The 12,457-nt window shown below is 35.7% G+C and overlaps 1 protein-coding gene across 2 annotated transcripts in view; it reads right to left on the bottom strand.

Moving 5' to 3' along the window:
- Positions 1-12,457, bottom strand: part of sfpq (splicing factor proline/glutamine-rich) — a 38,114-nt gene that overhangs the window by 17,252 nt on the left and 8,405 nt on the right. The window contains exons 9-10 of one of the 2 annotated variants that reach the window (XM_016242240.1): positions 8,584-8,693; positions 3,472-3,974 (exon numbers count right to left, since the gene is read on the bottom strand). In XM_016242240.1, coding sequence (XP_016097726.1) covers positions 3,855-3,974; positions 8,584-8,693 — 230 coding nt within the window. In that variant the 3' untranslated portion in view covers positions 3,472-3,854. Of the gene's footprint in view, positions 1-3,471; positions 3,975-8,583; positions 8,694-12,457 lie in introns of those variants that run through there. The other variant, XR_001605497.1, reaches the window with a different exon arrangement.

Raw genomic sequence — 12,457 nt, 5'->3', positions numbered from 1 at the left:
GACTGCAAACATGTCCTATGTGAAAGCACAATGTGCCTGTGCTGCTTCTGCACTGCATATGTGCCACACACAGGCTGCATTTGCACTACAACCGGAGTATGCAGTACTTCCCACAGGTTTGAAATATACTTGCGGTGGTAGCCGGGTGGAAAACGTATTGCCCACAGCACAAAAATGATCTACTACATGTGACAAATAACAAATAGTGAGATTTTTAACAATAATTATATTTATTGAAATTCATTTGAATTACATATGCAATTAAATGTAATAGTAGCCTTGCAAATTATGCATAATTACAGCATTTAAATGGTAGGGTTCTCCTGCTTTGTGATATAGTGTCTCTCAAATTTTACTGATTTTACTGATACTAGTAAAATCTATATATTGAATGTGTCAAATAAATGTTCTTTGACTTTTCTTCCTGTGGGGAAGTATCTCAGCAAGAAACTACAATAGTTTACTATGAATTAAATGTAAATTAAATTAAATACAACTAATTGTGTAACAAAAATACCAATAATGCCCAGGAAAACAAAACAACTTGTGACTTTTAATTATATATATTACATCTATGACAGATTGTATTACTGTACTGTGATTTTGAGATTAAAACAATGGATAAATGTTGTGTTTGTAGTATACAGCCACTGATCAGTAGCAGACTGCAAACATGTCCTATGTGAAAGCACAATGTGCCTGTGCTGCTTCTGCACTGCATATGTGCCACACACAGGCTGCATTTGCACTACAACCGGAGTATGCAGTACTTCCCACAGGTTTGAAATATACTTGCGGTGGTAGCCGGGTGGAAAACGTATTGCCCACAGCACAAAAATGATCTACTACATGTGACAAATAACAAATAGTGAGATTTTTAACAATAATTTTATTTATTGAAATTCATTTGAATTACATATGCAATTAAATGTAATAGTAGCCTTGCAAATTATGCATAATTACAGCATTTAAATGGTAGGGTTCTCCTGCTTTGTGATATAGTGTCTCTCAAATTTTACTGATTTTACTGATACTAGTAAAATCTATATATTGAATATGTGTCAAATAAATGTTCTTTGACTTTTCTTCCTGTGGGGAAGTATCTCAGCAAGAAACTACAATAGTTTACTATGAATTAAATGTAAATTAAATTAAATACAACTAATTGTGTAACAAAAATACCAATAATGCCCAGGAAAACAAAACAACTTGTGACTTTTAATTATATATAAAAAAAGCCCAAAATACACTGGAATACACTCTTATTTTGAAAGGACTATACTATTGCGGGCTGATCCTTCAGATAAGAGATAAAAATATGCATTCTTACAACCGTCTAAAACATTATATAAAGGTTATAAAGTAGACCGTCATAATTCATCAACTCAAGCTCATAAGCAATCGCTTGGCATAAATGCAAGTTATTCATTGATTGAGAATCACTTTGAAGCAGTCTGAAGCGCGAGCCTGTAGAACATGCAACAGTGCCGCCTTGTGACAATGCAACATGCAGTGGTATTTTTTTTAATTAAATCATAGCCTTTTGAAGTTTAATCATCAATAGGCTCCATCACGATTCATGTTTTTCCATCCCCGAAATATAAGACATCTTAAAATGATAATGGAACACTCTACTATTTTTGAAAATAGGCTCATTTTCGAACTCCCCTAGAGTTAAACAGTTGAGTTTTACCGTTTTCTAATCCATTCAGCCAATCTCCGGGGTCTGGCGGTAGCACTTTTAGCTGTAGCTTAGCATAGATCATTGAATCTGATTTGACCGTTAGCATCTCGCTCAAAAATGACCAAAGAGTTTATATATTTTTCCTATTTAAAACTTCTGTAGTTATATCGTGCACTAAGACCGACGGAAAATGAAAAGTTGCGATTTTCTAGGCCAATATGTCTTGGAACTATACTCTCATTCCAGCATACTCAAAAATGACCAAAGAGTTTATATATTTTTCCTATTTAAAACTTCTGTAGTTATATCGTGCACTAAGACCGACGGAAAATGAAAAGTTGCGATTTTCTAGGCCAATATGTCTTGGAACTATACTCTCATTCCAGCATACTCCTAGCTGGGGACTATTTTCAGGCGCTGCGTAATATCATTGCACCTGCTGCACCCATGGTACGGCAGCAAAGTTCCTTTTGTTTTTTTACGCTTGTTTTACCATTTCATGTATTGAAGACTGACATTAAATTTAAGAAATCTCACCCGAAAGGATTTTGCTTTATTCGCACATGTGCTCCTAAATGCATTTTACAGTTCACACACACATCTATTTTTTAGTTGCAAATGTGACTGAAGCTCCCACACTATCAAGCCCTGTGTTTGTCTGTGAAATGTCCACTTCATCTCTGCAGCGCATGTGGGAATGTCAATGGGAGTAAACCGTTCTCACCCATACAGAACGAGCAGATGCGAAAAGTGTAGGGCGAGGGGAGAGGTTTCACTAGTTAATTGATCGCGGAGTGTTTATTTCGGGAGGATATATATAAAAAAATATATATATACATATACACACATACATATATATATATATATATATATATAAAAGAGGATAAAATAATAAAAGCAAAAATGTTTCTCCAAATATACTTGGGTGACTGTTAATATACCTGGGTTGCCCAAGTAAAGTCTATGTGTGGGAAACACTGGTATGAGTGAAATGGGCGTAATTTGTAAACCAAAGTCAAAATTTCGAAAAATCCAAGTTAAACTGTTTAAGCTATATTTCCAAATAAAAAAAGAAAACTGATATAGGACCATCAAACCATATGTATCTTAATAGCCACGTTGTTCAATGTCAATGATAAATATGAGCTTTAAAGAGGTGGTTGATTATGATTTCAATATTTTAACTTTAGTTAGTGTGTAATGTTGCTGTTAGAGCATAAACAATGTCTGCAAAGTTACGATGCTCAAAGTTCAATGCAAAGGGAGAATTTTTCTTTTAAAGAAATCACTGTTTAAGGACTATATAAAAAAAAAGGCTGGTAGGGACTACAACGGGCTTCTTTCCGGGTTGGTGACATCACTAACCCCGATGTTTACATAAACCCTGCCCCCGGGAACATGCAACTACCCGTAATGATTAAGGGGGCATGACGGTTCTGGACAACGTGATTAGCGAATCACAACACTTGGGCCAGCTAACCAATCTGAGCCCACTGCGTATTTCTGAGGGAGGGACTTCATAGAACCAGGAACTCAACAGTAAAAAAAATAAATAAAATAAAGTAATGCAGTTTTTAAAAACAAAGCATGAACACGTTACACTGCACCCCATGAACACAAAGCCTTCAAAAAAAGCTGATCAACCACCCCTTTAAAATGTAATATAAAGGGGTCCATTCGCAACGACCTTTAAGATGAAAAAATGCACTAGATGCCTATGTCTTATTTATGTGTCTGGTGTCAGATGCCTGACACTTAAATTTAATCATTGTGCCAAGAACACCTGATTGGGGTTTTGGAAAACCAACTGCACTCTTTATTGAAAATGTACATGTAGTATTTTAAATGTGAATGGCACAGAACACAGCCATAGTAAGATCAGGACAACTTACAATATTCACCAGTATAACACAAGTAACATGACAAGATAAAGACTAGTAAGAAAGGGGATTACATGTTTTGTAGCACTAAGCCAGCGCTAACTTCAATGGTTTTATTATTAAACCTATTAAGAATACAAAATAAAAATAGGACGAAAAAAAATCTTGCCACAAAAGGGATGAGTTTTCAGGCTAAAACTGCAAGAAAATTCTTTAAACTTAAATACATCAATTGTGACACCAGAACCAAGCCTCTGGATTTCCACAAACTTTGATTTTAAAGTGCCAGATCAGAAGCGTGGCTTCTTGGCAGATCCTTCATATTCCTCACGGACCCTGCCAAATCCTGGGTTTCCACCACCCATGCCCCTTGGACCCCCTGGTCCACCTTGCAGGAAACGCTCATTGCGCTACATGGACCATTTTCAGTTATGTATCAGTCGGGTATTACGTTTTGTAGAAATTATGGAGTTTACGTCCATGGGTAGGGGAGAAAAGCAACAAAGGGGTAACAAGTTCCATGAGTTCCAAGAGTATTTTGAGCAAAGTATTATAAAAGTGGGATCCAAGGAAAACAATCGGCGAAACCGTTCCAACACGCAGATCCACGGGTGCCACAGGTGACATAGGAAAAGGAAGAGAGGGTAATGTATTCATTAGTCAAATCCCATTACATTGCATTCCAATAGCGCTGCTATGATACTGCAGGAAACAATTACTAGCCCAATTTGCATGGGGGATTTTGAAGCAGAAACGCGTTGGATGCCCCAAACTTATGGCAGAGAGGTTTGTACTTTGATTCAAAAACCCTCTGAGCCATATGGGCAACTACCAACTCCTACATTATGAACACAAATTAGCTTTAAGAATTAAGGCGTAACACTTTACAATAAGGTTCATTAGTTAACAGGAACTAAGAATGAACAATAATTCTACAGCATTTATTAATCTTAGTTAATTTCAACATTTACTAATGCATTATTAAAATCAAAAGTTGTGCTTGTTAACATTAGTTAATGCACTGTGAATTAACATGAACGACTGTATTTTCATTAACATTAACAAAGATTAATAAATACTGTAATACATGTATTGTTCATTGTTTGTTCATGTTAGTTAGTACATTAACTAATGGAACCTTATTGTAAAGTGTTACCGACTTATGTTATTCTGTTTCCTAAAATCCTTAAATTGTTTAAGTATTTATGAAGCGTTTTACTTAAATATTATACATAATACATTTGAAAATGTGTCACTTTTTCATTCAAAGAGATTTGGTGATTTTAGAGGAAAAAAAGAAAAAGTTAGTAAAAATTTAATTTTTTCATTCAAACTATTTAGCCATCAAATTGTTCAATGTTAAACCATGTTCAATTTGTCAGTTCAGTTTGTCATAAACAGCGTTTATCTGGTACTTGTCAGCACATGCAGTAGTGATGCTGGTTAACTGTATGAAATGGAATATCTGCAAACGTGACGAACACCTAAGTTTGCAGTTAAAATGCAAACAGCATTTTACTAATTAACATCTAATTTCAAACAGTTCAAGATTAGCCCATCTAGACTAACAACAGAAAAAATGCAGTGGATTGTAGTTTTCCAGATTTTATATTATAATTCTTTAAAAACTTTCAAAGCATTTGGCTATTTAAATTAAAATGAAACACTGCAACTGCACATTAAGAATTTGCAAAAATAACTACGTTATATCCGCTTGAGTCCAATTCTTTCAGCAAAATAGGTTGACCACTTAAAGTCAACATGAAACAGCACTTGCAACCCATTTTTTTTCTCCGTAAAGCAACATTTTAGCGAAACAGTCAACAAGGAAAAAAAACTCCATGGCAAAGTCAGATTTGAAGGTGAGTGGAGGACTATTTCCCTCCTAAAACACAACCAGCACTCATATGACAAAATGTAGGTGGCCGTTGTGCCAACAAAGACAATTTTAGAGGTGGAGCAAGTAATAACATTTGATAAATATTACAAAAATAAAATAAAAAAAGAATAACATGCACAATAAAAACACTAACGTGTATCGAAGGAAGTAGAAGGGGTTCATTTTGATTTCATGTTGACTTTAAGAGTTAACAATGAGAGATCTACTTTTAACAATCAGATATATGACTAAAACGTTTACAAAATACTTGCCTTCAGACACTTATAAAACAATTCATACCATTTCAATACAAAATTAAGCCCATTTGCTTTGCTAACAGTATTGTATTAATAAAATCATAATAAAAATATGTTGACATTATACCAATATCAGGTTTTACATTTAACAACAAAATGAGACAGTCCATATAAAAGGTTTCACTTACACATTCTACTCATTAAAAGCCCTTTGAAAGTTGGAGATATATTATTGATACTTGAGGCCTATTGGAAGGAAAGGCCAATTCCCATATTCATAACAACACTGCCTGTAACTAATGCATCAAAAGTAGGGCCCTATGATTTCCGCGATGCGGAAAACGCAGACGGAATCCAGTAATAAAAACAGAATTTACTGAATAACGCGGAATGTCACGGAATTTGTCCAATTTTGAATGAATTAATCAAAAGTAGGTCATTACACTTAAAGGGTTAGTTCACCCAAAAATAAAAATTCTGTCATTAATTACTCACTCATGTCGTTTCAAACCCGTAAAACCTTCGTTCATCTTTAGAACACAAATTAAAATATTTTTGATTGGAATCTGAGAGCTGTCTGACCCTGCATAGACAGCAATACAACTGAAATTTTCTTAAGTCCAGAAACGTAGTAATTACGAACCATGTGACATCAGTGGTTCAACCGCAATTATACGAAGCTACGAGAATACTTTGTGCGCAAAAGAAAAAAAAAAAAAAACTTATATATATATATATAAAAAAACGACTTTATTCAACAATTCGTCTCCTCCACATCACCCTGGTGCCATTTTGGAGAGTATCCGCTGGACGTAAACAACTTATGCTATTCTGTGTCAATTTGTGTTCCAAAGATGAGGTCTTACGGGTTTGAAACGACATGAGGGTGAGTAATTAAAAGACAGAATTTTCATTTTTGGGTGAACTAATTCTTGAATTCAAACTGCTATATGGACTAGTATCTGTAAATATTAAGCCGCAAAAATACTATTTAAATATTAATCCTGCATGTTCTGTGTGTCTCTCTGCGTGTGTGAATGGCACAGACACGCGGTTTCACTTGCTACACACATACTGAAGCGTGCGTGACGCTTGCGATGATTTCAGTGTCTGTCGTCTCACTAAATGAGGACATAAATACATGAACAACATCTCCAAAACTGTTCTGAGAGTCACTTCACGAGCATTTTACCATTTAGTAAAAGCATCGAGTAAAACTAGCGTCATATCATATACACACAGAACTGTAAATATTCACGCCAACCAGTCAAAATAAAGGTCCGGTTTAATTTGAAGACATTTGTACTAGAAATATATTACTTTTGTTCAGTAGATTGTACATAGACTACTACTACTACTACTACTACTACTACTAGAATGAAACAAACATTATTTTTTTAGTGTATAATCACACAACATTTCTTCATTTTAATTGTAAATCCCCTTTGATTGACAAAAAGTAATTTTTTGCTTAATTGTCAATAATGAAAAGATATATGAAATTAATGTTATATGCCTTCATTTGATAACCAGAAAAATTTAAGTACACAACACAGAATTTCTGAGGGGAGAAAAAAAAAAAACATTTCACAAGGCTATTGGAATCCAGAAAAATTAAAACAGAAAAAATGGAATTTGGAAAGAAATAAAACGGAATTTGGGAAAAAATAAAACGGATTTCATAGGGCCCTACAAAAGGTTCAGCTATTAAAAAAAAAAATTCTGATTCAACAAATTCAACAATGCAACAATCTGAAAGGCACTGGCCTTGCTGCTGAATTACTTTGCTGCAACACACTTCCCAGCAAGGGCTCAGGACAGGTAAGCATAGAACAAATTCACTATGTACGGACTTAAAAAGGCTTAAACGACAAGTCACAGTAGCTAAGTCATTAATGCAAACTGCTGTAGTAATTTTGAAACAAATGCTTAAATTCTTAAATTAAAACAACAATATCTAAAAGCACACTAGATAAGACGCAATGAATTATTTCTTGGTGATTAGAGAAATGTGTGCCATGTCCAAGGAAAACTCCCCATCTCTTTTCATTATAGTAAATATGGGTCAAACCAACCCCAACCCCACTCTCACCATTCAATATCAACAAAATGTAAGTATGTATGCCAACCAACACATCCCCAACCAGCTCCTCGAAAGCTCAGCCACATCATTTTCAGTCACTGTAACTTCATGTCACATTCATTTTGTGCTTAAGTTGCTTTTAAGTCTATCTGCACTAAATGCCCACAGTCTGTCGACACTACAAAAAAAGAGCTCAAAGCATGGAAACAGCATTTCCATGTGGGTACCATCGCAGCACTGACATGACTTTGTCATGGATTTGCAGCAGTAAACTAAAAAAAAAAAACCTAGAAAAGTATTTCACCACAAAACAAGCACAGCATGTCATAGGGTATTGCTTCACCACATATTGTTTCACCAGGCTTTGTGTTTGAAAAGATGGCACATTGCTAATTTAAAGACTACACATCAAACAGAGCGCAAACATGCCTGTCTTTTCTGAAATTTAGACAGGACTTACAAGTATGTGTTTGTAATCAAACAGTTGTATAAAAATTATTGGGCTTTTAGTACAGACAGACATCCAAAGTAACAAGAGAAGGAAAGTGAGGGCAGCTGAGCTTGAGCACTGACAATGACATATGCCACTAGATAAGAGACAATATAATCAAATCACAACAGGGATCAAAACACACTGCCCACCGACGGGTCTAGAAATAACCCATCCACACCTAACTTCCACACACAAAATGGCCTTGGTTCCTATGACCCACAACAGCTCAATTCAAAGATTATCAGGCATACAAAACACACATACACAGACCACATTCACTCTCGATTTCTACTCAGGAATACATTACCATTTCGTTGGGCACCATGCCCCCTGGTGCTTGTCCCCCCATTCCCTGGAGTCCTTCAAAATTCATTCCTGCCAATGGGAACTTTTGGCTGGGTGACCCAAATGGCATATCTGTTTATTAAAAAAAATACATACATTAGTATCATTAAACCTCTAAAAATGTTTTTTTATTTTTTTATTTATGGTTTTGTGGTATATTTGATAAATCAGGCTTTTAATGGCCTATAGTATGATATAATGAGAATAAGCAGATCACACTCAAAAAGGGAAAAACTACTTACATAAAATGCAGACTAATCACAAAATACATGTGCTGTCAATCTATAGTAGTGCTGGGCGGTACAACCAGAAATGTATATCATGGTATTTTTCAAAATTATACCGTTTCACGGTACATGACGGTATTTTTTTTCATGCATGACCGGGTGTTAACCATATTTTCTACTGATTGAGAGAAGAAATACTGCTGTATATTGACTTATTTTAGAATGCCCTATTTTACTGTCATGAGTGAATATTGTAAAAAAAAAATACCACACTAAATAGTGACAAAACACAACCCCTTTTAATACATGTTAACCAGGAGTCACTCATTTATAATCACAGCATCGTCTGATAAAATCAACATGCATCTACACTAAAGAGCAGCTATTTTGGCTATACTACTTTTTTTGTCTCATGCAGCGCACTGCCTGCGTCTGAGTAACAAACAAACAAAACAAAAAGGTGCATGTGATATTAACAGACAAACTATGCTCATGTTTATAATTCCAAACAATCAGTAAGCGACAGGTGCTAGGAAACGCTGTTTTGTACTCATTGACAAGTCGGCTGCGGTGCGGCCAACTGAATGCGCTGCTTCTCTGCCGCGCACTGCACAGAACAGACGCCAAGAGAGGTGACACTTCTCCGGGAAAGTCAGACCTTGCGTTCGCAGGACGGCACTGGCAAAATCTTCTAACTGAACCATAGCTAAGGTTTATCCAACAAAGTCGCTAGGTTTGTCAGTATGAATATTCTATGGGAAAAAAGCAGCTAAAAGGATCTGAAAGTTGCTAAATCTAGTGCTAAAGTCATGCTCGTGTGTGTGATGCGGGAGCTGATGGCAGGGGGCGGTGGATATTTGTGGCGGTCGGTGTGGATATTGTGGATGAGTTCTTCTGTCATCACATTCTATTAGTTCTACAGCTTCAGTTTCTAAACTTTCACACTTAGTAACACATATAGCTGTTCACTCACCACAGTGCAACAGTGAAAAGGGACCCCTTTCAAACAGTGTCGCATTCCGAACGTTGTTTAAGCGACATACACTGGTAATGTGGCATTTTAAAAATTAATATCATAACAAAAATAAACACCGGTATTCGGTATGAACCGGTATACCGCCCAGCACTAATCTATAGCTCTCGATAGTCTTAGTAAGATTACATTTCTATGCTTAGTTTTATGATCAAAGCTCAGTAGTTTTTCTTGTGAGGGGCAAAAATATATAACACAACAATAATGTGTGTTGAGAGATGTACAAATACGCATTCTTTAAAAGCCTGTTGTGTTCTATTTGATAAATACATTATTTTTCCTAAAAAATAAAATAGATAACCAAATCTAAGTTGCTTCAGTCAAGTAAATGTTCATCTTGAAATATTACTACAACATAAGTTGTTTACTTTGTAAAAACCATTGATTTCACAGCAAAAGACACATTTACCACGGCCTGAAGGCGGACATTTTCATAATTATACTAAAGCTTTTTAGCAGAGATGCACCGATTGCAATTTTCTTGGCCGATTTTTTGTTAGTGTGATTTGCCGATACCGATTTTTACCGATTCCGATTTTCTTTCTAAGAACTATAATTGACAGCATATACAAACAAAAATCTACTTTTCTTCTAATGCAAAGTTTTATTTTCATTAAAAAAACACAAGTAGAAAGTCAGTAATAAAATAAGAAAAAAAAAGAAAAATTTAAAACTGCACAAATAAATGCAATAGAATAAAGAAAGCTATGAAACAACGTTTTAGGTCAAGTAAGTTTTTATTCATGTAAGTAATACTACAGAAATTAAAGTAATCAAATGTAAAAACACATCCAGTGTTTTATGATACTTTAATTTCTGTAATCTTCATTGTAAAAATTAAATACAGATTAATGCTTAACATTAAAGTTATAAAACGTATTCAGTCAAGAGCAGAAAGTGATTTTCTTTGTCTTTTGTCTTTCTTTTAACATGACAGACAGCAGCAGGAATATTGGACTGCGGTCCCTTTAAGAGTTTATCCACAGACCCGATATACTGTTACACAACATGCGTTCTCTTTCTTTTTTCCAAAACTGACTGCGTTTAACTGGATACTCACCAAGACGGGCATTTAAACATTTTTTTATGCATCTGAACATTTTAGCGCAGTTAGCCATTCATTTTGGTATTTGTGGCTCACAAGCAGTTTGAGACTGAACGCGGCTTGTGCGCTTCACTAATATAGATCAGTGGTGGTGCGCGCGCTTTTGGTGTAAGCGCGAAACCTGTGGGAATGACTAAAATAATGCGCAATACAAGCACTATTTAACTGGAGCGAACGAGACATGTGTGAGAGAGAAGGGGTCGTCGGAGAGAAGAGAGTGAGAATGCACGGCTGATGTTATTGCCTGTGCCGCTGGTAACAAAACAGATCGGCTCGGAATCGGAAAGAAGTGAGACTGACCGGCCGGTCACCGATCCGGGCCGATCAAGAGGAAAATCAGCCGATTCCGATCCCTGGCCGATCTTATACATCTTTACTTGTAGTCCACTGGATGAAGAATTTTTGGGTATGATTTGCCACAGTTTACTTTATTTTGCTATCCTCACTTACATAAATGAACTATAGTGTCCTGCACCCACTAGTAAAAAAATATATAAAAAATTATATCTGGTCTCTGAATAATTTTTGGTTTGACTATATCCTTCGGTTATTTTCACACTTAATTATGCGCATTCAAATGTATTTTACAAGTTTTTGTTACTTTCACTGTTAATTTTTTTGCTCTGTGGTACACCATCTTTAATTTAAAGATTGCAGCTCCATTGCAATCCCTATACTTAGTACTGTATAGGGATGCACCGATCTTATACATCTTTACTTGTAGTCCACTGGATGAAGAATTTTTGGGTATGATTTGCCACAGTTTACTTTATTTTGCTATCCTCACTTACATAAATGAACTATAGTGTCCTGCACCCACTAGTAAAAAAATATATAAAAAATTATATCTGGTCTCTGAATAATTTTTGGTTTGACTATATCCTTCGGTTATTTTCACACTTAATTATGCGCATTCAAATGTATTTTACAAGTTTTTTTTTTGCAGCTCCATTGCAATCCCTATACTTAGTACTGTATAGGGATGCACCGATCCGGTATCGGTCAGAGAGCCGATCCAAATGCGAGATTGTGCGTATTGTGTTACCTCTGCTCTGAAGCCATAGCATAGCTTAAAGGGTTACTCCACCTCAAAATGCAAAATTTTGTCATTAATCACTTACCCCCATGTCGTTTCAAACCCGTAAAAGCTTCGTTCGTCTTCGGAACACAATTTAAGATATTTTGGATGAAAACTGGGAGGCTTGTGACTGTCCAATTGACTTGCACTGTCAAGGTCCAGAAAAGTATGAAAGACATTGTCAGAATAGTCCATCTGCCATCAGTGGTTCAACCGTAACGTTATGAAGCGACGAGAATGCTTTTTGTTTGCGAAGAAAACAAAAATAACGACTTTATTCAACAATTCGTTGCGTGTCTTTCCGCATCACCGTAGCACCATTTTGAAGAATATCCACTCTGAATGCAGGCTCTTCTGTGTCAGCCGCGCTGCACAGATGTGCTGTTTTCCTTT

The sequence above is a fragment of the Sinocyclocheilus grahami genome, unplaced genomic scaffold, assembly GCF_001515645.1.
Source record: "Sinocyclocheilus grahami isolate Dianchi unplaced genomic scaffold, SAMN03320097.WGS_v1.1 scaffold650.1, whole genome shotgun sequence".
NCBI classification, from domain to species: Eukaryota; Metazoa; Chordata; class Actinopteri; order Cypriniformes; family Cyprinidae; genus Sinocyclocheilus; species Sinocyclocheilus grahami.
This window is presented reverse-complemented; position numbering and strand designations above follow the sequence as displayed.